General features: G+C 38.2%; 3 protein-coding genes across 4 annotated transcripts; all 3 read right to left on the reverse strand.

The window, feature by feature from the left end:
* Nucleotides 1-8,283: 8,283 nt before the first annotated feature.
* LOC142524972 (receptor-like protein EIX1) lies at nt 8,284-9,659 on the reverse strand. The gene has a single exon (XM_075629136.1). The coding sequence runs from the start codon at nt 9,508-9,510 to the stop codon at nt 8,284-8,286; it is 1,227 nt and encodes a 408-aa protein (XP_075485251.1). The 5' UTR covers nt 9,511-9,659.
* Nucleotides 9,660-19,051: 9,392 nt separating this feature from the next.
* LOC142523630 (rop guanine nucleotide exchange factor 5-like) lies at nt 19,052-22,278 on the reverse strand. The gene is made up of 7 exons (XM_075627332.1): nt 21,700-22,278; nt 21,140-21,256; nt 20,874-21,028; nt 20,702-20,776; nt 20,326-20,616; nt 19,867-20,223; nt 19,052-19,789 (listed from the first exon to the last, which is right to left on the reverse strand). Exons 1-7 carry the CDS (start codon nt 21,968-21,970, stop codon nt 19,277-19,279), a joined length of 1,779 nt encoding a protein of 592 aa, XP_075483447.1. The 5' UTR covers nt 21,971-22,278; the 3' UTR covers nt 19,052-19,276.
* Nucleotides 22,279-23,358: 1,080 nt separating this feature from the next.
* On the reverse strand, nt 23,359-26,570 carry LOC142523631 (aquaporin SIP1-1). Of its 2 annotated transcripts, none has more exons than XM_075627334.1 (4): nt 26,401-26,570; nt 25,989-26,311; nt 25,171-25,443; nt 23,359-23,777 (listed from the first exon to the last, which is right to left on the reverse strand). In XM_075627334.1, the coding sequence occupies exons 2-4, from the start codon at nt 26,283-26,285 to the stop codon at nt 23,622-23,624; spliced, it is 726 nt and encodes a 241-aa protein (XP_075483449.1). In that variant the 5' UTR covers nt 26,286-26,311; nt 26,401-26,570; the 3' UTR covers nt 23,359-23,621. The 2 variants fall into 2 exon arrangements, with proteins under 2 accessions (XP_075483449.1, XP_075483450.1); XM_075627335.1 differs by having other exon boundaries at nt 25,989-26,307; nt 26,412-26,564.
* Between the last annotated feature and the right edge of the window lie 71 nt (nt 26,571-26,641).

Raw genomic sequence — 26,641 nt, forward strand, 5'->3', positions numbered from 1 at the left:
AGATCAGCCATCCTCTCGAAAATGCTATGTGGAGGCAGTCCGGGCTGATCAGAGTAGAACAAGGAAGGAAGGGAAGAAGGCAAGGGTGGACGGGGAAAGAACGATGGGGAGAGGAGAGGTGCATTTTGTGGCAGAAGAAGAACAAGAAGTAATAGAAATCGGACCGGGCCAGCAAATCCGGGTGGCCCGAGATCTCAGTATATCCACTCGGAACACCAATTGAACATCCTCCCGGGATCTCACCCAGTAAAACAAAAAAAGAGGCACTTTGGCCCTGAAAAGGACAAAGTGATTGATGCGCAAATTAAGGAGCTTCTGAAAGCTGGCCACATTTGGGAAATTCAATTCCCCACATGGCTTTCGAATGTGGTCTTGGTACCCAAATCTACCGGGAGGTGGCGCATGTGTGTAGACTTCCGCTATCTCAACAAGGCGTGCCCCAAAGATCATTATCCTCTGCCCAGGATTGATCAGCTGGTGGATTCCACCTCGGGCTATGAATTGCTAAGTTTCATGGACGCATACCAGGGGTACCATCAAATCCCCCTGGCTAAAAATGATCAAGACAAAGCCAGCTTCATCACCTCGGGAGGTACATTTTGTTATATTGTAATGCCTTTCGGGTTGAAGAATGCAGGGGCTACTTACCAGCGTCTGATGGATAAAGTCTTTGAGAAGCAGCTGGGACAGAATGTGGAAGTCTATGTGGATGATATTCTATCCAAATCCCGGGAGGGTGCCAGCTTTATTAGTGATCTAGAAGAAACTTTTGCCACTCTCATGCATTATGGAATCAAGCTTAATCCTGCCAAGTGTATTTTTGGCATAAAGAGTGGCAAATTCTTGGGATTCATTGTGACAGACCGAGGGATCGAGGTGAATCAAGAGAAAGTCAAATCTGTGCTAAGCATGCCATCTCCCCGATCTGTCAAGGAGGTACAAAAGCTAACTGGGAGAATTGCTTCTCTTTCCAGATTTATTTCCCGATCAGCACACCGGAGTTATCCTTTTTTTCAAGTCTTAAGGAAGGCCCAGCAATTCGGATGGGATGAGAAATGTGAACAGGCCTTCCAGGACTTAAAAATTCATCTTGTTGGGCTCCCGGTGTTGGTGAAACCAGAACCTGGAGAAAAATTATATGTCTACCTGTCCACTACAGAGTATGCTGTCAGCTCTGTTCTAATAAAAGAGGAAGGAACTGATCAAAAACCTGTCTATTATGTCAGCCATGCTCTGAGGGGGCCCGAGCTCCGGTATAGCGAAGTGGAGAAAATTGCTTTGGCCCTGGTCATGACCGCCCGGAAGCTAAGACCTTACTTTCTGTCACATCAGGTTATTGTTCTTACCAATAGTCCTCTGGGTATGATCATGACTCACTCTGAAGTATCCGGGCGAATGATAAAATGGACAGTAGAGTTGGGGGAATATGACATCGAGTACAAGCCCCGAGTGGCCATTAAAGCGCAGGCTTTGTCAGATTTCTTATCTGAAATGATCCAGCCCAGCGAGGAGGAGGTATGGAAAGTGTCAGTGGATGGGGCATCTAGCCTGGTGGGGTGCGGAGTAGGGGTGGTGTTAGTATCTCCCCTTGGAGAAAAGGTCAAATTAGCATTAAGAATTGATTCCCGGATAACCAACAATGAAGCTGAGTATGAGGCTGTTCTTGCAGGTATTCGAGCTGCCCGGGAAGTTGGAGCTTCTCGGATTATTCTATATTCTGATTCACAGCTCATCACTCAACAAATAAAGGGCATTTATGAGGCTAAGGATGACAGGATGCTTAAATATTTACAGCTCATTCGAGCCCAAGCAGAAAGCTTCATGGATTGGAGCATTGAACAAATACCCCGGGAAGAAAACATTGAGGCAGACGCTTTGGCTAAAATGGCTGCTTCTTTATCAGAAGATAATACCCGGGAGGTGCTGCATATTACTCGGCTGGTTCTCTCTACGGAGGAAGAAGCATCACCCATGCCTGAAGATTCATGGATGACACCGCTGATCGCGTATATTACGAACCATGAGCTCCCTGAGGATAAAGCCCGAGCTCAGAAGATCAAAAGACAAGCTCTCAGGTTTGTTCTCTTAAATAAAATTTTGTACAGAAGATCATTCCAAGGACCGCTTTTGAAGTGTTTAAATGAAAAAGAGGTGGATTATGTTCTCCGAGATATTCATGAGGGGTGTTGTGCCGAGCACCTCGGAGGAATGTTTTTAACTCGAAAAACAATGCTTGCTGGATTCCGGTGGCCCACCTTAAAACAAGATTCTGCTCGTTTGGTCCAGATTTGTGAGGGCTGTCAGCATCATTCGAATTTCAGCTACAGCCCGGCCACTCTCATGAAGCCTATTTGGGCATCCTGCCCTTTTGATCAATGGGGCATGGATATTGTGGGTCCTTTTTCGGTTGCCCGGGCTCAGAAAAAATTCTTACTAGTAGCTGTTGACTACTTTTCCAAGTGGATTGAAGCTGAGCCTTTAGCAAAGATCACCGAGCAGGAAGTATTGAAATTCTTGTGGAAGAACATTGTGTGCCGGTTCGGTGTGCCCAGGAGAATAATCTCGGACAATGGAAGACAATTTCAAGGCAAAGGAATTACGTCATGGTGCCAGGAAATGAAAATCACTCAATCTTTTACCTCTGTTGCATATCCTCAAGCCAATGGTCAAACAGAAGTTGTCAATAGAATAATTGTGCAAGCATTAAAAGCAAGACTTCAAGGTAAAGGAAAGAATTGGGTGGAGGAGTTACCTAGTGTTATATGGGCTTACAGAACTACTCCCCGGGCACCTACTCAAGAAACTCCCTTCAGTTTGGTATATGGTTCTGAAGCAGTTCTTCCAGTAGAGATCGGGCAGACTTCTTCCCGGGTAGAATCTTACCCGGAGGACAATGACCAGAGCAGGGCCATGGAATTGGACTTAATAGAAGAAAAAAGGAACATGGCATTTATTCGAATGGAGGCATACAGAAGTCGGGTGATGAAATCATATAACAAGAAGGTCCGCATCCGAGACTTCCAAGTTGGGGATTTAGTCATGAAAAAAGTCAACCCCGCTGGGGAAGTTGGGAAGCTGGAAGTCCGATGGGAAGGACCTTACAAAATCACTCGGAGAGTCAACTCGGGATCCTTTTATTTAGAAGATGCGCAGGGACGTCCCCTCAAAAGGCCTTGGAATGTGTTTAACTTAAAGAAGTACTATGCATAATAGATGTAATTGTTTGATGGAAGAAATCAATAAAAAATATATTTTCTCAGAGAATTGCGTTTGTTATTATATCTCGGGAGCTGCTATGACCCGGTTCTTAAAAAGCCCAGGGCACTACACCCTGGCTCGGGGCACCACACCTCGACCATTCCCAAGTCCCGGGACATGATCCCCGGCCCGAGGCTCCGTACCATGGTTCTTAAAAAGCCCAGGGCACTACACCCTGGCTCGGGGCAACACATCGACCATTCCCAAGTCCCGGGACATGATCCCCGGCCCGAGGCTCCGTACCTTGGTTATTAAAAAGCCCAGGGCACTACACCCTGGCTCGGGGCACCACACCTCGACCATTCCCAAGTCCCGGGACATGATCCCCGGCCCGAGGCTCCGTACCTTGGTTCTTAAAAAGCCCAGGGCACTACACCCTGGTTTGTGGAATCCAAGAAATACTCCTTTTGAGTTCAAGTTTAAATCTCTACATCTGGAGTATTAGTTAAGCTACTTATTTAACGTATGGACAGGGACCCCGGGTATTTGATTGAAATTACCGTTTTCTCATACTAAGAAATATTCATAAGTTATTGCATTACCCGGGTTGCGGAAAAATTGTCAAAAACAATATTGAAAAAGGCACAGCGATGGAAAGAAATCAACATTTTCTTACAAAGTTCAAAGGCAAGAAATACAAAGGAAAAAATACAGAGTAAATTACAAGCCTATTCTAAAGTCTGCTGCCCTGATGGTTCTCCGGATTCCCCAGGAGTCTTCTCAGCCTCTTTCTCGATAGCATCATCTTTGGGAAGGGAAGCAATGGCCTTATCAATATCGGGAAAGCCCTCCTTATCTGTTGGAATCAGACCTATCTCCTCAAATTGCTCCTGGCACTTCTCAAAGCCAATCGTAAAGTATTTGTATGCCCTATCTTCAACAGCTGCTTGGAATTCCGCCGATTGAAGGAAAATAGTCATCCATTCTTCATGGGTCAGCTGAAGAAGTCTAAGCTTATCTTCAGCAATTTCGGCTCGATGTTGCTGGGCACTGGCCTCATCCTCGAGATAGCTAATCCGAGATGCCAGGAACGCAGTTTGCCTCTGAGAAGCCTCCTCCCGGGCTATGCTCTCATCACGAGAAAGTTGAACCGCGGCCAGCTCTTGATTAGCTGCTTCCAAGGAAGCTTGGAGACTGGCAGTTGTCTCCTCGTGAAGCTTCTGAGCCCGGGCCATCTCTCCTTGGAGATGGTCATGAATATCCTGAGCCACCCGGGCTTGCTTACCCTTCTTGGTTGCCACCGCTGCCACCTCTTCAAAGGCCGAAACTAGCATCTGGGCAGCCTGGACAAGAAGGAATCTTAAAAAAGAAAAAGGGGTGGGGGAGAGAAAGGGAAAATAGATAAAAGAATAAAGCTTACAGACAAAAGACGGTTGGACCCCTCCAAAAACCTCACACTAGAGGGAGTGCTTTTCAGGATAGCTATATCAGCAGGGCTGAGCACCTTCTTGAAACGCTTAACACCAACAGCGGAAGCTCCCTCGAAGAAGATGTTGGCTAGAGAAAGCTGGTCGGTTGGAGGGAGCTCTTGGCAAGGTTCTTCATTGGACTGGGAGGGGAGAGGAGGAGGTGGAGCAGATCGGAAGGCGCCTTGGTCACCCTCGGGAGGGTCTTCGAGAATAACCAGCTCGGGTTCTGCAGTAGCTTTTCGTTTTCTTTGACTGATGGGAATGAGATCTTCAGATTCCTCCGAGTTCTCAGTCATCACCCGTGAAGCGCCATCCTGGGGAGGTTCTTCCCGGGACACCTCAGCTCTTGGCAAGGTTCTTCCTCCGAGATCTTTTCTTCCGCGGCTGCCCGGCGAGCCGCCATTTCCTTCTCTCGGGCTGCCTTCTCAGCTGCACGCCTTTTAGCAAAAGCTGCTTGCATCTCAAAGTTATCTGCATAGAGGAGTGACAGGGTTATGATACATTAAATAAACGGGACAAAGAAATAAGGAAGCACAGAAGATAAAGTATGTACCGGGTTGAGAGCCCGAGCCAGCCACCTCATCAATTACCCGGTCTATGGGGTCCTCAGCCCAGGAACTCAACCCGTAGGCCACTAAGTTCTCTTCTGAGATAAGGATGGAAGAGGAGTACTTGTGTCCCTCCACGAGGGTTTGGCTCATGAGGAAAGGCTTCTCAAATTTGTAGGATGGAGGAAGGGAAGGTTGTTGGGGAAGGGAAGGGAGAAACCGGGTTAGACAGGGTAGAGGACCCAGAAGTTGGATATAAAAAAATCTTCCTTTCCATCCCTTTTGAGAAGAAGGGATGTCATCAAGGAATCGGGTGTTTAGCCGGGATTTAAGGGGAAATGCATTATCCCCGAAATGGCAAGAAAAATAATAGTGAAGGATGAGGGGGGTGATGAGAAGATTATTCATTTTAAAAAAGACATAGGCCGAGGCCATAATCCTGAAAGAATTGGGATGAAGTTGATTGACAGGTACACCAAAAAATTTGGCAACATCAATATAAAAGGGATGAACGGGAAATCGAAGATCATTCCTAACCTGGTCCCGAAAGAAAGTTGTGTACCTGAGAGGAGGGTTATCGGCCCTATCAGAAGGCCCAGGTATCAAGATAGAAACGGAAGAAAGAATATTGCCCAGCGCTCGGAGTTCCTCATCTGCCCCCGAGCGTAAGGCGCTTCGCATAGAGGAGAACCATAGAGTTCCCGGGATCTCGATCGCCCGAGGACTCGAGACCTTTGCTTTACCCTTACCCTTGTTCTTCGCAAGAGCTCGGGCCCGGGAGGGGCCAGAAGATGAAGGTTTAGAAAAGAGAGGTTTGGTTGGAAGTGCCACTGGTTTTTTAGAAGGTTGGGTGATGGAGCGACGTGGGGGAGAAGGGGGAGAATCGGAACGAAGTGCGGAAGACTCAGCGCTAGGAGAGCCTCGCGCATTCGCTCCTGAGGTGGAAGAAGTGGAGTGAGACATTTTAAGAGAAGAAAACTTACGACGATATATGCGGTGGAAGATTGCCGGAAATAATTTCGCACAAATAGAGTCTCGAGAAGAGAATTCGCAAGAGCTTCGCTGCAATTTCGAATTTGAGAGTAATTTTTGGAGAACCTGTTAGTTAGTATATATAGGCGGTGGGGGAGGATCTCAGCCGTTTATTTAAAAAGCACGCGTGGACGACCACGATTTGCCTAGAAAATTGTACCAGACATACGACGGGACACACACAATAATTAAAAATGTCAGACTTATCGGCTCCTCGAAATACGAAACGTTCCTGACCGTTGAAAGAAAGGGCACGCGTTATCATGGCACCCCGTGGGTTACCCAAGATCTCATTATAGCCCTGGAGGTTTGAGGCCCCGGCATCTTGTCTTAAGCCCGGGAGGTTCGAGGCCCCGGCATCTTATCTTAAGCCCGGGAGGTTCGAGGCCCCGGCATCTTATCTTAATCCCGGGAAGAGTAAGGCCCCGGTACTTCATTTTGAGCATGGGGAATTTTAGGGCCCGGTTTTTTCAGTTGGTCACTTATCAGTTCTGGATATTTATTCTGATTCATTTTATGGTACATATATCATGCGGTGGCAATGAAATATGGGCAATAAAGAGTAACTAGATAAGCATTTATTATTATTATTATTATTATTCCGGGAATTCTTTACCCGTTACATTAAAAAATTCCTCTTCTACAGAGGCTATCCACTTAATCACAACATAGCTACCAATGAACGCCTTCATAAAGCTAGCGGAGTCGGCAATCTTCTGCAGCGTCCTCCTCTCTTTATGAAGCAATAGTTGGAGGATGTAGTCGTCCTCAAAGAGGTTCTCCGTATCAGAAATCTGCAAGCGTTCCCGACACTTTGCAAGCTTGGCCACCAGCTCAGGAGTGATAGCCTCCTCCCACTCGTGAAGAAGCTGAAGTCCTTGCAGCTCCTCCCAATAATGGAGAATCTTTTGAAAGACTTCATCTTCCAATTCAGATTTCCGTTTCTCAAAAACTGCTTGCATGAACTCTGCTGCCATGTCGGGAGCTTTCGAACCACTGGAACCCGCCATTGCACTTCTTGAGGACTGAATTGATGGAATGTAGGAGAATAGGTAAGCGGGTTACTGTATATATATATAGGAAGGAATCAGTCTCCACCGTCGATCCGAATCCAATCGGACGATCAGAGGGAATCTAGGAAATTGAGCAGGCAGATGAAAAGACGTGTACGGATATCGAGGAAACAGGCTCATTATTACCTCGGAATACGAACAATTTTCGACGGTATCATTGTTAACGCATGCAGCATAATGACATTCATTGGATTTCCCGAGAGTACTAAACGATGAATGTTCAAAACCTGAGAGATATGGAAACCTGACACCTCATCACTTCTGCAGGATATTTAGAGACCCAATGCTCTTATTCACTCTGGGATATGTTTTGGAGTAAACATGCATGACTGATCGGGACAGCGAGTCAAGCTCTAGCCCGACTATTTTTAGGATGTGTGGTGATACCCCTGTAAAGGTCCGGGTTAATGATGACCCATTTCCGGGTTAATGATGACCCGGGTTATCGGTTGAATAGCTCGGATCAGAAGCCAACTGCCCGAGTACTTTTCCTCCACCCGGTCTCTCATATAGGTACCCAGATAACCAACTACCCAGGCCACCTCGAGAATTGCACCACACTCGAGTGTGATCGATACAGGCAGTCTAATCTGTCAGAACCACTTGGGTTTGGAGTGTCCGAGAAGTCATCAGAAGCTAGTATGGTAAACCGACTTAGTAGGTGGTGTGATAATCGAGGTAACTACCCATTCTTCCACTATAAATAGCAGGTATTAAAGTCATTTAATGATTCTGAAATCTTTGAACTAAAAGCACTTACATATTTTCCCTCAAATATTGCTTGTGTTCATCTAAAAGCCTGCTGACTTAAGCATCGGAGTGGCCACGCCGGACATCCCTCCGGCGCCCATTCACGAGTTACTTTCTTGTTTGCAGGTGTTGATCTAAGCCATTATCTTCACTCAAATTCCCAAACACTATAAATTATTGATTTGGTCCGTTGGAGCCCCGTAATCGGCTCACTCATTTTAACGAGATCACATCAAATACCAACGAATTGTAGTTCAAATCCAACTTTTTTAAGTTGTGGAGTTTGGAGAGATGTGATTCAGATATTGTACCTTCTAATGAATTGTAAGTAGCATACAAAACTTCAAGTTTGGAAGCTTTCAGAAAACTTTCAGGCACCGAACCCGTAATTCGGTTGTAAGACAGATCTAAAATCTCCAACGGCACCATCGTCCCCACAAAATCAGGAAGGGATCCCGTCAAGTTATTGCTGGATAGATGTAATTTTTTCAAACCTTTTAAATTCCAAAATGATGTCGGAATTCCACCTTCAAATTCGTTGTATGATAGATCAAGATTCTCGAGAGAAACAAGTTTCTGCCCGAACTCATCAGCAATGGAACCATCTAATTCGTTTCTAGATAGATCAATGCTAAGCAAACTCGTACTGATGTTAAATAACCAGTGGAAGGCCAATGAAGTGACACTCAAACCCGATAGATCAAGAACAGAGAGATATGCAAAAGTAGAGTTCACATATGCATCTAAAGAAGATGTATCGTTGGGGAAACTACACCCTCCTAAATATAGTTTCTTCAAAGATTTGATTATCAGTATTTTCTGGAAGACAACGGTTTTCAAACCTTCCGTAAAACTTGAACTGCTAAGATCAAGATGGAACAAAGAAGAAAGATTAGAGAGCCAATCCAGGCTCTGGATCATCAACCCGCCATTGTTTCCAAGGTCGAGTGCCCTCAAGTTGGTAAGATTTCCTAGCTGACCAGGAACTTTCCCTTCCAGTGAACAATAACTAAGATTGAGATACCACAACTTATCAAGGGAACCGATGAATTCAGGGATTTCGTTATCAGAAAAATCATTGGTACTGAGGTCCAAGCTGATCAAATGACGCAAGTCGACCACATCATCACTAAGATTACCTCCCAATGCATGCCATTGGTCGAGAATTTCTTCATTAAGGTGCAGACTTATTACATGGCCAGTCTTGTTGCTACATCCAACCCCTCTCCACTTGCAACATTCTCTCTTGTTTTCTTCACTTCCCCACGACGAAAGAACATCATACTCATCCACAAGTCCTTTCTTGAATTTGAGAAGAGCTTGTCTATCTGTTTCTTTACACCTAATTACTTCTGCACTCCGGCCACCTTTCAATGTACATATGGAAACAATAACAAGAAAGGCAGACAACAATCTGGTATTGCGTTTTTCATAATCCATTTTTGCGATCTTGTCTTAACTTTCTGCATTGAATTGAATTTATATGAGCAGAAAATTTTATTTCCAATAGTTTATGTCAAATATTTAAGGCAAGGTAGACTTTTGACTCGTGAATTTTTGTCAGATTGGCAGAGATTTAATGGGAAAACTGGCTCATTGATTTATATCTATTCTGTATATTGCAATTAGGTGGCGGTTGCATTTTTCTAGTGGTGGATATTGTTGGCTAGTGCTTTACAATCTCATTAATTTCAACTGTTGGAATTCTTCATATTTTTTTGAATATTGATATCGAAGATAATAAATTCTTCTTCAACTTTCATACAAGCTTCGCTTTTTTCAAGGCGTTCCCATTCATTTGACCCTTCAGTCTTCACTCCAAAACTTGTTGAATTAAATATATTACAGAATGTAATTAATTAAGATGTTGATATAGTCAAAAGAAAGGTGCCGAGAGTGTGATGGATACACGGGGATGGAGCCAGAAAACAATTAGTTTATATCATCAAAAATATAAAAATAGTTACTGACAGAGCCGTATAAATTTTTTTTGATTCCCAAAATTTACGAAATCCAACTCAAATTTCCTATCGTTCAAATTGGATTCCTAATGTTTGTGGAAGTAGATTAAAATTTTCATTTTTTACGAGTTCATATCCTCAGTTATTTGCTAAATAACTATTTTATATGCTTCTGGTTTTGACCTTTTGAGATTATACGAACATTCAGTTATTGGTTCTCTTTAAGAATATTTCTTCATTAAATTTTCGTTACATGCTTTAACATATATATTGTGGAGACTGTAAATTCATAACAAAATGTTGCAAATTACAGTTGAGGATTACGCCAAAGTGATGATAATCAAGATGATAATATACTATCAAAGCTCGCAAAATAAAGCAATCAACAAAAATACAAAGATTTACGTGGTTTATCCAAATCTTTATTAGAAAAATATTAAAAATGTATACAAACATTCAATTTCTCACAATCTCAACCTAGAGTATAACCAAGAAAATATTTTCTCTAGCTCGAGCAAATCTTTACACTCAAGTAAAAAACTTTTTTTTCTTTGCTCTCTAATTTATGATGTTGAAAAGCTTCGTTGGGATGTTTTGTACTAAATTGAAGGAATTCTATAATAGAGTTATTTGTGAATTTAATTCCACCCAATGCAGTTGTGCATTTAATTCCACCGATTATACTGTAGTCACCAATCATTTTGTCTGACATTTAATTTGATCCATTTAGTGTACCTAACATCTCTCTCACTTGAAGACCTGATTTCAATTATGTCTTCACACCATCAATGCAACAGCTCATATTTCCTCTTTTATACTTACAGTCCAATTGAAGTTGAACACAACTTCAGTTTGTCAATGGTCACAGCTTTCGTGAGCATATCGGCCAGATTATTACATCCAGAAATCCTTTCAAGCATCAAAATTACATCTTCTAGTACTGATCTTATGAAATGGTATCGAACTTGTATATGTTTTGTCATAGCATGATAAACATGATTTTTTGCTAAATGAATAATACTCTGGCTGTCATACTATAACGTGCTACCCTCAAGCTTATGACCCAATTCTTTCAGAAAAGATCTCAATCATATCATGTCCTTGATAGCTTCTGTAACCGCAACGTACTCAGCTTCAATAATCAAAAGCACAACTATCTTTTGCAACTTAGACACTCAGCTTACTATCGTACCACCTAATGTGAACATATATAGTAGTACTTTTCATGCCATCCAAGTCACCACCCATGTCGACATCGACAAAACTTCGTAAGCCCAAATTTAACCTCCTGAAGCATAAAGATAAATTAGTAGTAACTTTCAAGTACCTGATAATTCATGTAACTGCTTCTCAATGTTGTTTTTCCAGATTGCTAACAAACCTGCTCATAACTCATATTGCATGTGTTATGTTTAGTCTTGTGCATACCACTGCATACATGAGGCTTTCGACGACAGAAGCATAAGGAACATTGTTCGTATAAGTCTGCTCGTGCTTCGTCGATGATGATTGTGCTTTGGTTAGTTTAAAATGACTAGTAAAAGGATTACTCATAGGTATAACTTCATTCATATTAAATTTATTAATCACTTTTTTCATGTACTCTTTTTTTAGATAACTTCAAGATTTCATTCATCTGATCTCTTAAGATCTTCATTTCAAGGATTTTCTTTGCAACACCCAAATCCTTCATAGCAAATTCTTTTAATAATAATTTCTTGAGTTTATCAATATCTTCCAGACAAGCTCTTGGTATTAACATATCATCTACATATAGTAGTAGAATGATATAAGAATCATCAAGCTTCTCCATATAACAATAGTGATCAACCTGACACCTCAGGAAACCATTATCAATCATGAATCCATCAATATTCTTGTACCACTGTCGTGAAGCTTGTTTGAGACCGTACAATCTATTTTGATATTTGCACACCATTTTCTCTATTCCCGTACTTCAGAGCTTTGTGCTTGCTTCATATAAATTTCTTCAACTAGGTCACCACAAAGAAACATCGTCTTTACATTTAATAACTCCAAATGTAAATCTTCTTTTGTCACTAATTCGAGTACAGTCCTGATAATGGTTAACCGGTACACACATTTGTTAATCGGTACACCCACTTGTTATGTTATGCCTTTCCACTTGCCAAGTAAATCTTCTTTTAAAGGGTACACTCATTTGTTACGTAATGTCATTTTGTCTTGTGGAAGTTCTGTCAACTCCCACATTTGATGGAATGACAATGAATTCAATCTCATCTTCCATGGATAAATCTCACTTGGTTGAAACATAATTTTTCATTGCCTCTTCACACGTCTTCGGTTCACCTTCTTCTATAGGAAAAATATAGTGAATTGCGGGGTACTATCTCTCAGGTGGTCTAATTGTTATCGAAGATCTCCTGAATGCAACCACCAGAGTTTGTTGGTCATCATCTTGTGCAGTTGCCTCTTCATCTTCTTGGTTACTACTTTTCGATTCATTAGAAATAATATCGGTCAATGGCACTTCATCGGTCTTCTTAACTTCAGGACATTCATCTCCAACTCCAATGTTTGACTTGTCCATGTACAATACTTGCTCATTGAAGATTACATCTCTACTCTGAATGATCTTCTGATTTTGGTCATTATTATCCCCATAACCAATAAAGAAACACTTTTTTTTACTAGGTTTTGTTCTGATAGCTGAAATATCTCTACTCTCCTATGTTTTTTTATTATCTCTACTCTCCTATGTTGTTCATATATGTGTTAACTGCATCAGCCTAGAATACTTTTGGTAATCCAGAATGCAATCTCATACTCCTAACGTGTTATTTCAAGGTTATATTCATCCTTTCAGCTATACATGAGGTATACCAGAAATGGTTTTCTCCATCTTGATCTTATTCTGTGCACAATATTTCTTGAACTCGTCATCTTCATATTCACTACAATTATCATATTGTTGTAAGCACTTCTCCTTAAAGTTGGTCTCATACTCAACTACAACTTTCTATCTTTTAAAGATCTCATAAACATCAAATTTATTTTTCATAAAATAAAACCCAAACTTTTCTGATCGAATCATCAATAAATGTAACATAATATCTTGTGCCTCCAAGGTATTTCACATTAGATGGTCCACATACATCAGTATGAACATGTTACAACTTTTCTACTTTCGGTTCTCTACTGTTTTTTGAAAAACTCACCTTTTTTTGCTTTCCAAATATACAACTTTCACATAACTTGTGTTCAACGATCTTTAATTTCGATAGATTCCCATTTGATACCAATTATTTCCAAATGTTTTCCATTTTTTAGAAAAACTTTTCCGTAATCGTCATCAATATAAATACGAATACATCACGATTATTAGTTGTATGAAATGAAGCTCTTGATTCCATAACCCAAGAATTAAATAGACTTTCCATGGATAATAATAGAGCATCATGTACCTCCTCAATAATAGCATTAGCATTGTTCCTTGTTGATTAGCGTTCTTTTTCCAAGTGACCAGTCTCACTACAGCTCGAGTACTTTAGATTCTTTTCAAATATGTTATTATCTTTTCCATTTTTTGAATTGGATATATCATGCCATCGATTTGAACTCTTTTTGTTACTCCTGCCCTTACCTCTGTTCTCGAGATTTAGATCAGATCTCGATGATGTTCCTTCACCATAATCCATCATGCAAACTTCTTAAGCAATAATTTGATCCCTGACATCATTGAATTATGGCTTCTTTTTCCAACAGATTTGCTAACCACTGCTCGGATTGGTTCCCAAACATTTGGCAAAGACGCCAAAAGAATAAGTGCATGAATCTCATCATCAAAATTGATTTAAATCGATGTTAACTGAGAAACAATCGTGTTGAATCCATTGATGTATTTAGCAACCGAAGTATTTTATCCTATTTTCAAGTTGAATAACCTTTTCATGAGATGTACTTTACTTTTGTTGATGACTTCCTGTACACGTCCAATAAAATGGACATTATTTCCTCAGTGTTTATTGCCTCCGCTAAATTCGAAGTAAGCATAAGCAGTCAATAGTTAATGGTTCAAATTTGTCATATGTTTTGTGCCACGTATTTCGTTAAGGTCAACCGTATTACACCTGACGTATGTTGGTCAAGAAGATCCAGTCATTATTCTCCATCTTTTCCATATTCTTTCCTGATAGAGGTTGATGCAACTTCTTGCTATACACATAATCTTTAATTTGTAATCGGCGTAATGAAAAATCTATTTCGTCGAACTTATTGATTCGAGGTCCCGATCCATCATCTTTGGTCATCGGTTCTCTAACCTTAGCAAAAAATATCAAAAAATCTTTTCTGACGTTGAAGATCGAACAAAATTGTAACCACCGAGCATACTCAAAATTCTAAGAAATTTTGCAACAAGGCTCTAATATCAGTTGTTGGGGTTTACGCAAAAGCGATTGTCATCATGATGATAATATAGTACCAAAACTCGCGGACTAAAACAATCAACGAGAACACAAATATTTACATAGTTCACCCAATATAAGCTACATGCACAAAGCTACTGCAAATTTTTGTTGAAAAAAATATTACAAGTGTATACAAAATACTCGATCTCTCACAATTTTAACCCAGAATATAAACGATAAAATATTTTATCTAACTCATTCAAGAAACCTTTACACTCAAAAAATTCTTTTTTTTTTTTCTCTCTAATTTACGACGCATGTTTCGAAGCGAAGCGAAGCGAAGGAGCTTTATTTTTTGTGCATTTAATTTCACCGAATACATGCAGTTGTACATTTAATTCCACCAATAACGCTGCATGTTGTCTGCCATTTAATTTGATTCATGCAACGTATCGAACAATTACTAGAAACAACGAGTTTTATTACCATCATCTGGGATTTTTGGATGAAGAAAACATACACTTTTACTTTTTTAGCAAAAAATTATGTCTAAGATTTACTTCATTAGTTAACTTTTTTGCAAAATTTCATATTAATTTATTTGAAATTGTGTATCAGATGGAACTTTACCTGAAAATTTTTTGTGTGACAAGTGAAGGAAAGCTAAAGTCCCAAGACAATCCAAGGATTCCATTTGATGAATTGCTGGATTTATGTTTCTCTCAAATGGTTTCTTGACAGCCACATATTGGAAAATCTTCCTAATCGATGATTGTTCGTCTAAAATTTGAATTTCTGCAGGTCAGTTTGCTTATCGCATGTTCATCTCAAACCATTTTTTGCTTCATTTTAGTAAATTTTTCCCACATGTGGATTAGTACGTATCAACGAATATGATATCATTCAATTCAATAGAAGTTTATTTGTACGAGTAAAATATGGTCCAGTGTCCTCAAGTTTGTAAGATCTCCTAGCTGACTAGGAACTTCCCCCATCAACGAACAAAAACTATGATCAAGATACCGCAACTTATCGAGGGAACCGATGAATTCGGGGATTTCGTTATCAGAAAAATCATTGGTACTGAGGTCCAAGCTGATCAAATGTCGCATGCAAGCCGATCTGAGCATTACTAAGTTTACCTCCCAATTCATTTCATTTTCTTCATTAAGGTGGAGACTAGTCACATGCAGGCCCTGTCATGTTACTACATCCAACCAAAATTCTCTTATGTTTTCTTCACTTCCCCATGATGAAAGAACATTAAATTCATCCACAAGTTTCTTGCTTGAATTCGAGCAGAGCTCGTCTCTCTTTCTCTATACGCCCAGAGAAACAAGAAGTTCTGTGTTGAGTTTTTTGCATTAGCATATAATAATACTAGTAAATAAAGCATACCTAAATGTTTGTGTATCTTATATGTAAATAAATTATTTTTATTGTAAAACTATTATAAAATCAATTTATTTATTTTTATTTATAATAGTTATTGTCTCTTATTTTTATTTTTATTTTATTTTGAATATTTAATAATATTATTATTGCATTCACGCAATTCCTTTTTCATAAAAATTTGAAAGTTTTCAGTTTTCACACATCGTCGTTTCATGCATTCACACCCTTCACATTTATGTTTTCAGGTAACCAGCCCATCTTGACCGCATAAGTGGTTTCACATTTTTCAAATTTGAATCTTAAAAGGATAAAAATTATATATGTATATATATTTATATAAAAATGATAATTTTTAAAATTGGGAATATTTACAAACAGTATTTTTTAAAATGAAAATTACCATCTAGTAAATCTAAGTTTTAGTAGAATATTACCTATAATGATAAATTTATTTAGCATTATATATCCTTTAGCTTTTATTTGATTTTAAATTATTTTTGAAAGCATATACATTTGATTTATAAAATATTGTGCCTTTATAAATAAAAAATGAATGTGTTAGGTACATCGATCTTAAAGTTCATCTAGGTATAACTTTTTCTTAAGTTGAGATCAATGTTAACATCTATACTATTATTTATACTTACTATTTGGGAAATTAAAATTTTAGTTTTGTAAATTAGCTTGTTTTGGGTTTAGTCGTGTACTTGTCAAAGTTTGGTTTTTATTTTATTTTTTTTTTGCCTAAAACCACTAAATACATCGAATATGATTTGTCTTGCACTGATTTTCTCATATGTGACATATGTGACGAATATAAAGCTCATATTCCTCAAATTAAAATTCATCTGTAAAAAAAACAAAAAAATAAAGCAAAACAACCCTTTATACTTTGAAATGTAATGAAAAAGGTTTTTGTTTTTCTTTAATTTTATTTATGTATATTTTAATTGTGTAATATAAGATTTATTCTTGTCATGTGAGCATAGGATGAGAGTATCGATGTCAAATAAAAAATATCATGTGGATTTAGTTATTTCGGAGGAAAAAAATTACCACAATAAAAATCTAAATTATTGTATGCAAACTAAATTTTGACAAGTTATATGATTAAAACTCAAAAATATGACAACTTATAGGACTAAAATTGAATTTTTTTTTCTATTATACAATATGAGAGCACCCTATCCTATACTAACTGAATGGAGTCATAGAGTAATTTTGGGTTTGCCTAAACAACTTTCATCTTATCAACAAATATTAGTTATTTTAATATGTATGCATGTATCGCGTGTTACCGAACGCTAGTTAAAATTATACATTTGAAGTCCAAATTAAAGTCATAAAATGATTTTTAAATTATTCCTTTACATTAAAACCGAGGTTGTTTATGAAAGTTCAATTTTAGATTCCAATTGTTGATACGACATCTAACTAATCGGTAATTTTTCATGTCACGTCAGCATTTTATGATGTCACATAAGTATTTTTCAATGTCAAGATCAGAAATGGCAATGGGCTGGATCGAAACCAATCCCGCAATAAACCCGCCCCGACAGGTTTATGGACCAAAACCGTGATTATGGGTCACCAAAACCCGTGATTAGAGAGCCGATCTAGGTTGTGGATCACCAACCCCTGATTATATCCGTGGTCAGGTCTATATGTATTATCCAAGCAACATGAATTGTAATTGATGCATGCTGTTTATACCGTAGTATTAGCCACTCTATGCGTCTCGGTTAAATATTATTAGAATTCAATTCTCATCCAAACAATTTAACAAAATTTTATCTTTTCAATTAATTTTTTTCATCAAAATAAACTCCTTAGGCATAGTTTGGTACACATGATAGGATAAACATGTGATATTTAACACAAGGATAAGTTAAGGATAAATAAGATGTAGAATATTATATTTAATGTTTGATATGATTTTAATAAGAGTGATTAAATTTATATAATAGATTGTAATTACAAAATTAACCTTATCACAATAAATTTTATAATTTCAAAATTGTTGCTTTAGTTCATATTTCTTATATGTTCATGCGTCGACAATGCTTATATGATTTATTTATTTTTATCTAATTTTATATATTATATAATATGATAATTGAGTCATTGATTTTGTTAATCAAGTCAAATATCAATTTTTAATGTTAATCGAGTTTTACTAAAAAAATTATTGAGATTTATAAAAATTATTTATATAATTATCTCAAGTTCATTTATATAATTATCATATTATATAATATATAAAAATAAATAAAAATATTTAGGATGCAAGCTTACAAGTGAAATGAGAGAAAGATTAGATTTAGGATTTTTATATATTGAGGGCAATTAAGTCATTTGTGGTGTTTTTTATCATTAAATTAAAATTATCACATCTCATAAAAAGAGATATTTTATCCTTGTATAAAATTATTTATCACGGGTCCGTGATATTATCATGGGCTTTCTAAAAAAGTACCAAACGTAGGATAAGGAGGATTATTTATCAATCCTTCTCTTATCAAATGTATCAAATTATACCAGCATACAAATATGTATAGAATATAGGAGAAAATGTTGAGGTGATGCTAATTGAGCAATAGAGGGACATTTGGCTGAAAAGAGGATTTGGAAAGAATTTTATTAATCCTAATGAATTTATTTAAGGAGCCGGTTAAATACATTTATTTGATGATGAATTTTGAGTTTTTAAATAAGCAAACTCAATAGTTGAATAAAGTTAATAACAAGCTAAAATTAGAGATAAGATATTGAATTAAAGAACTTTAAAATGATAATAAATAACCTCCACACTTGTATCCTACAGGCCTATCAGCAAGATTACATCTCTTAGGGATAGTTAAAGCAACCTCAGGCTTACCCCGGCAATCTCTAACAGTATGAAGACATGTACGATTCTGTCCCAACTTCTGAACCTGATCACAACCACCCTCTCGACACCGCAGATGTTTATATCTTGTGCTGCTGAGTGCTGAAGCAATTGGAATCCACTTCATGACTTCTGTGTCTGGGCTTGAATTCGGGCACTTGCTGGCTGATGCAAAAGCATTTGAATGATGCTTTCCGTTCCTTGTTTTCTTCGGTTTTGTTGCACGAACTTGGTGTTATGTTATTGTATTTCATAGTTTGTTTTTTGGAGTTTATTTGTGGCTGAATGGAAATGTATGGTTTGAAGTAGGATAGCACAAAGAAAAATCACAAGTTTCTAGATAGTGGTGAACTTGCTAATCGAAACATCATTTGCACCATGTGTGCACCAAGGACAAGATAAGAATACAAGAAGTTTGAATTCATTTGAAGTGGTTACACATCAAGATAATGTAACAGACTAATAAATAAAATCAAGAGAAATAAGGCTAATGGCAGACATGTCTCATTCCAAAACAAATTCTCTAAAAACCAACTTCTTTCGTACATGTTCTTCCTCTTTCTCCATGAAGTTTACCGATCTATTTGTCGTGACTTCGACTCAGTTTGTATTGAACGAGAATCCATCCGTTCCATGCTGAGACGAGAAGCTGCTATTCCATCAGTATATCTGCTCGAACCAGAATCCAAACCACCTTCTACAACGTTGCCACAAGTCTTCACTTTTACCTCGCCACCAAGATAGTTTGTCAAGACTCGTTTAACCCCCATACCACGACGTGGCGGTCGGTTGCAGTTTCCGCCTAGAAATGGAGTTCTCTCTTGTCCTCTAGCAGGGCTAATTAGAGCAGGTGAAAAGCTGGGAGTTGTGAATGATGTCCGGTAAGGAGTGCCCGAGACAGGCACGGAACATGGGATTGACACCTTTTTGTGAGAGATTACACTCACTCTAGGCACTGATGAAAGCTTATCGGAATGCTTAGTCAAGTCATCTACGTAAAGTAGATCATCAATACGTGCCACGATACTAAAAGCTAAACTTTCCAAGACCCTCGAGTAGCTCTCTAGAATGGACTTCCCGACATCCTGAAAAATTATGGGAAAATCAACGAGCATATAAGAAAAATAAAATTTGTTTTCAAGAATTTTGCGTGGATTTCAACCTTGTTGAACTGTATTTTCATTGCATCTAATGTAGTTTGCGCAAGTCCAGGGAACCGTTGTTTCAAGCAAAGTAGGAGGCCTTCGGCTCTTTCAGCAAGTAATTCTCTCTTATCTCCATCTACCATGAGATCTTTGACAATCTCCCAAGATGATTTGGCAGCAGAACGAGTTGGATGAGTAGCGGTTTTGAAGTGAAGTCTTCGACGCCAAACATAGATTGAAGCCTCGACTCGATTTGCAATCTCCAAAACGCAATGTTCAGAAGACATGTCAAGACAATCAAGCAAGCATTCGGAGGAGAAGTGTTCAGAAGTGATGTAACGGTATATGACATCCCCAAGGCACGCTCTTCCGTTCTATAACATGTCAATACTTGTTTAGCAATGATTGATATCTTCACTATTAATTGATAAATTAAAGACTATTATTGGCCTGGGTCTATATTTTAGGAATCAAACCTTTGGAAGAGTTTCGAAATACATCTCAGGGATTTCCATTTCAGCCAGAGCAATGCTGTTGATGGCCATAGCAGCTTTAAGAATCTGGCTCCCGCATTCACGCTTGGAATTTAAGTGCTTTCTGGATTCCTCAGGGAAACCGCCAGTAGGTACACGTGGCACGGGCAACCACCACTTCTCCTCCTGCCTTGGGACAACTTTTCGAAAAGATGCTGATCCATCAGCCTCTGGTGCTGATACGCCTTGATCTATGTACCAAAATTCCGTATTCGTGAAAGTGTCCAGCATATCCTACAATACGGAAGAAAGAATATGAAACTAGATTTATGCTCACTCCAGCAGTGAAGGGACCAAAGGGTAGAGTTAAAACACTTACAAGCAACATGTTGTCAAGCTTGCGAAGAGCAGGGAGATTGAGTAATAGATCTGATCTGGGTCGACAAGTCATCACCTGAAGGGTTTATGGTAAAACAGATAATTCTTTCAAAATTAATTACTGCAAACATTTGAAGTACAAAACCAACGAAAATGCTTCAAGCGGGAGTTACCTCAAGCTTTTTCCCATCGGGAAATGTTTGCCATGAGGGTATCATTTCGACGATATGATCACTCACACTGAGCAAACATTCCATCTCCCTTTTCCACATCGTTTTCTTTTCACAAGGAATAGGTTCCAATCTCCACAATTGCCCAAACACAGTAGCTAAATGACAATATCACCAACATGTCTAAGCAAAAAGTGAAGATATATTCCAATTTTTTATACTAATTGAGACAGAAAAACTTGACAAAAGGCAAGGGGATAAGTCTTTACCACATAAATTGGTAATGGCATTTGAAATGGCTAATGCTGGGCAAACCCCTTGACCACTGCCAGACATGTCTTCACCAAGCAACAATTTTGCGAAACGTTCTTTCATCATCTCAATTTCTGCAACATTAAAGAGTGGGTTCTAGTCAGATGGAATCCACTCAGGACAAAAACACATTTCAAATTTTATACTTTGGTTCATAATTTCAATTTCAACTAAGTTCAAAATTACAACACATACGAAATATGTTTCAAATTCATGCATTTTTGCAAACAAATGCTGGCTTATTAATAGTGATCTACATTGACTAGCATAACAAGTACATGAAGTAAATACCAGTAAAATCACATAGTTTACACACACACGCAAACAAAATAAAAAGGAACAAAAAATATACTAATATCTTAATGAAATTTATATAAAAGTGAAGGGCAGGGAAAATAAGTGAAAATTTCTGTTACCAAGCAGGTGATTTTGTTGTTCTTTTCGACATGTCAAACATAATTACGCACCTCAAGCAGAAATAGATGAGGAGATGTGGAGTTTAAACATGATTAATGACCTGAAAACTTTGAACTTTCCTTCTTCGAAAGAGAATCGTCATCTGCACCACCATTGGCATTCGAATTGGGCTTGCTTTCTTCTTCAAAAGCATCCTTCTTCAAACACTTATCAGTAACCAGAGCTTGCCCAATAGGCCAACCCAATTTAGCAGAATCATCAGAACTCGATCTGCCACCACAGCTCGTGCTCTTTCTTGATTCAGTCACCGAGTCACAACTAAATGACTCGGACCCATCTTTTTTCTTACTCTTCCCAGCCACAACGTCCATTTAAACACCGAAAAGGCCCCCAAGAAATATGCCGACAAAGGAAAATAGAAATAACAGCTACTCCAGCTCAAGAATAAATACCATCGAAGCTCACTTCCAAAGCTAGAAAAAAGACAAAAAGATGGGTTTTTTAAGCAAATGGCTTTACGGGCAAACTTCGATCCACTCTCTTAACATGCTCCTGGATAAGAAAACCCCATCTCTCTAGTTGCATGCGTACAGCAGATTTGAATTTCGAAGTTTAAAGGTTGCTGTAAAAAGGACCAACGCCTAACGTTAATATTTCCAATTCTCGTCTCCCTGTCCTATTCAAAATAATGATATTTTATCATGAAAAAAGAAGACTTCGCAGCCGTAGGGGGGACGGATCGGCCTATGCTTAGTGAGTTTTTACCGTTTTGCCCCTCGTTTATTAAAGCTAAATGAGACAAATAATTAATGAGGCATAGGAATAATCAATTTAATTGGTTGAAATTATTTCGAATTAGGACGCTTACGCTACCCCCCATCAAATCTCGTGAGCCACACCACCGCTTACAATAAGTTTTAAGACATTACACTAATTATTTATAATTTCTATGTCCCTGTTTTCAAGTTAAAACATATTAAAATCATTTAAAATGGATCATATACATTTACTTCTCAAATAATGGATAATTAGAAGTTATTATTTTAAAACCAAAGGAATAAATAAATAAATATTTACGGGGGGAAAAGGAAGAATACACCATCCAAAAACATGGACCAAAGATTTCTTATTTGCAAGAGACAAAGGAAAATGATGGAAGCAATAACGTTGTAATGGCACGTTGTGAGAAGAAAAAAGCAATAAAAGTAAAATTATTTCGCCTTTCTTTCAGCATTTACCGTTGCTCCAAAAGTCTTGAATTGACATTCAAAATCCAATTGTTTTTGGGCAAAAATTTATGTGAGACGGTCTCACGGGTCGAATTTGTGAGACGGATCTTTTATTTGGGTCATCCATGAAAAAATATTACTTTTTATGCTAAGAGTATTACTTTTTATTGTTAATATGGGTAGGGTTGACCCGTCTCACTGATTAAGATCCGTGAGACGGTCTCACATGAGACTCACTCTTATTTTTGTCTTTTATCAATATATATATTAACAAAATCCTGTCTAAAATGGTTAGACGATAAGATTAAAAGAGAGTTCAACGATAACGAGTGATTTGACATAAAAGATATAAATAAAGAAGACAAAGACTAATCAGAGTTCAACAAAGAATAAGAAAATATTTAAATTTTTTTATATATGCATTATTATAGAATAACTATTAATAATTATAATTTCAAGACTTGTGTGTTTACTAGATTTGATACTCAAACTTATTATATTTATTTAATCTATTGTTTCCCTTGATATAATTAAAATATTAAATAAAAACATTTATTTACTCTTTAATTTCAGAGTAATCACGTTTAAACTTGGACATAATACACAACATGTATTGAATTGGTTCGAAACAAGTGTATGAAGCAATACTAATCAAATGAAATGCGTTCATCGATCCAAGGAAGAAATATGCTGTAATCCAATGATTTATAGCTACTTAGATCGACCAAAGTTCACACAAGATTTCGTGGGTACTCGCAATCTTGAACCGCTGCTGCGATGACTAATATCTTGTTCACTCTGACTTCTTCTTCTTCGCTGGGGACGGGGGAGGAAATAGGAAGCGGAAAATCCAGGCAGCCAGTATAGCTCCGACGAAGGGACAGATCCAATATACATAGAATTGCTCCCACGTGTTGTGCTTGTTATTTAGGTATGCCCAACCAAATGCCTGTATGGATATAAAAAAGGTAAAAAAAACCAAGAAAAGCTAGCTGTGAAGGTGTTTTGTTATATTGACAAGATCTGAATTAATGCAAATCTCGTTTTTTTTAAAAGATAACAGTTAAGAATTTAATCAAGAATGTAAATTCTGGGATAATTGGACAACTGATTCCGTGGGCTTCTTAAATTGGTCAGCTCCAAATTGCATGCAGAACAGTATAATTTTGCATATATGGTTGCCCTGGTAAGATTCTTTACTTTGCATTTGATAACTAAGGAACTCCATCATCGTACAAACAACGCTTATGCTAACTTAAGAGGTTTTTGGTCATGTCTGTCAAAGTTGGCACAATCAACAATCATGAAGAATCCCAGCTCTAGAAATTTGAATGTTTCAACTAAAATTAAGCCAAGGAGATTTGCCTCTTGACACAGAAGAACAAAAGACAAGGAAACAAATCAAAATGAGGTATCAGAATCACATTGAAACTCAAACACAAGAGGGGTCTTCTCCCCTTTAGATGTTGCTCCCAGGAGATGTATCAGAAACAAGTGGTTGAAGTTACAAAAGCACATCACATGAGTTCGGAAATGGCCGGGGAGATTATGTTTTTGCCTACTTCCGGACATGATAGATCTCAACATAAGATGCCCTACCCCGAATATGTTAGACTCGTAAAATCAAAAGTAATATTTCTCATAACATGAAAAGTTGAAGTTTTAGCTCTCAAATAAGTGATTCAAACAGCCCTTCCACGTTCATTTTACATTGCTTTTAACAGAAGGATTAAGACTGATCCATGTTTTCTTATCTTTTTTCGGCGCTTCGAATTTTTTAAGGGAACAATGTTACTAATCCCACTGATACAAATTTTGTGTGCCACAGTCAAACTAAAGGCAGCTGAGATTATAAAACACAATGCCCACGTCAAAGGTTTTAACTTCTACTTTCAAATTGAGATACAATCAGAGAAGGCAAAGGTATAATCAAGACCAAAAGCTTATTGAACAGTGAGTTTCAGAAATAAAACAGAGAGTAATAAGAACTCGGTTCAGTCTTCCAGTTCCTACGCTGGGTAACAATTTTGCAAAAGATATTTAAGATTTCAGTCGAGCAATTAGATATGCATGGAATCTCGATTTATAAGGATATTAGTATACGGTAGTTCCTAGACAGCAGATTCTAGAAATTGGATATTTAATCTAAAAGACGAAAGATGATGGGTAGAGCTTTCCATATACAACAAGCAAAAGAGAATTTTACTCGGTTTCAAAGTTATTTAATCATGGCTGAGAGATTTCTAGAAGAACTAACTGAAATAATAACACGGTGAGGGTATAACCAGATTTTAGAAAATAATTTCCACGGTATTTTAAATCAGAGGAGATGCGGTGCTTACATTGGCAGGATTCATGGAAGGTCCCGTATAACTCGAACCTGCAACAATTAGCGAAACAGTCGACATGGAAAGCAACCAATTCTTGATAACTAGGTTACTCGGACCCTTGATCACAATAAGAAGTACTGCAAAAGTGATTATGAAAGTCAAGACGCCCTCAGCTATAGCTCCGGTCTGCAAATCAACCTTTAAATAAGGACCTCCAAGCATGTGCTTGTACTTAATCGGCATAGCCTCCGAAATCGCGAGGACGCCACCAACTGCGCCAGCTGCCTGTCAAGGATACAACAGACAGATGGAATATTTTGTAAACGCAACCCGAAGAAAATAAACTTCCAACCAAACATTGTCATGGGCTCATTGATTTCTACAAGTGGATGCCAAAAAAATGTTAACCAGCACACAAAAATCTTGCTGATGTACAACCTCGTAAACATACTTCTATTACAAGTGAGTAATTTGCGTGTTATACGATTCCAACGACTTTTTAAACTAGAAAATAAAATTGATCGTAGTTATAAATGATGAAGCTCTAATATAACACAAGCAACAAGAGGACTTGAATCCAATATGTAACTTCAAATAGTCTAACTATCATTTATTTTTAAAATTAAATTTTGGTGTTATCAGTACTAATCACATTGTTATTACAGATAAATATATAATTCATTTTTTTGTACAATTTTCTAAAAAAACAATTTTTTTGCTATATCCCATCCCCTTCCAATTCAAGCTCAAGGAATTGGAAAATGGTTTTATCCATCCATCACAATTCTTTCGATCGATGACGAAAAAGAGCAGTGAATCCACTTACATACCTGAGCAGGAAACCGAATCGCCGCAGAAATAAGAGAGTCGGCGCCCCCAAGCCCCGCCGCGTAGAACGCAGCTGTGGCGGTGGGGTTGAACGACGCGCCGCCCATCAAATCTCCGACGAAGCCGAATATAAACAACAGCACAAAAACGAGGAACGTGGTGATAAAAAGCGTCGGGAGGCCAGGGGCCACGCTCAGCGCCGAAGCTATGACGTACGTGGCGGCACCCAGCCCCGACGCGCAGAAAATCCACATGAACGTCAGCACCCCATCGGCCACCGCCGCCCTGATCGCTCCCATCTCCGATTCTACTCCTCTGAAACTACCTGTAAAATCAAGAAACGATGAATTCCGTGATTTTATACTGCGGCGGAAGAGAAAAATGAACTGGGAGCTAATCGGGTGACTCAACTACCTTGCTATCACCTACCCACCAACAAGAAACAGGGTGGTATTACTGAGTGAAAGAGAGTAAGAATTGACTGCTGCAAATCTTGTAGATAGGATACTGTTACAAAATTTGTATTATATATACGAAATCGTTGAAATTTGGAGAGCTTGAGATACGGTGGTTCGATGATTAATCAATCCAATAATCAAAAATATATGTTAATCATTTCTTTTTCCAATAATATTTTTTCATTGATAACCCAAAT

This window comes from Primulina tabacum, chromosome 14, assembly GCF_025594145.1.
Source record: "Primulina tabacum isolate GXHZ01 chromosome 14, ASM2559414v2, whole genome shotgun sequence".
Lineage (NCBI taxonomy): Eukaryota > Viridiplantae > Streptophyta > Magnoliopsida > Lamiales > Gesneriaceae > Primulina > Primulina tabacum.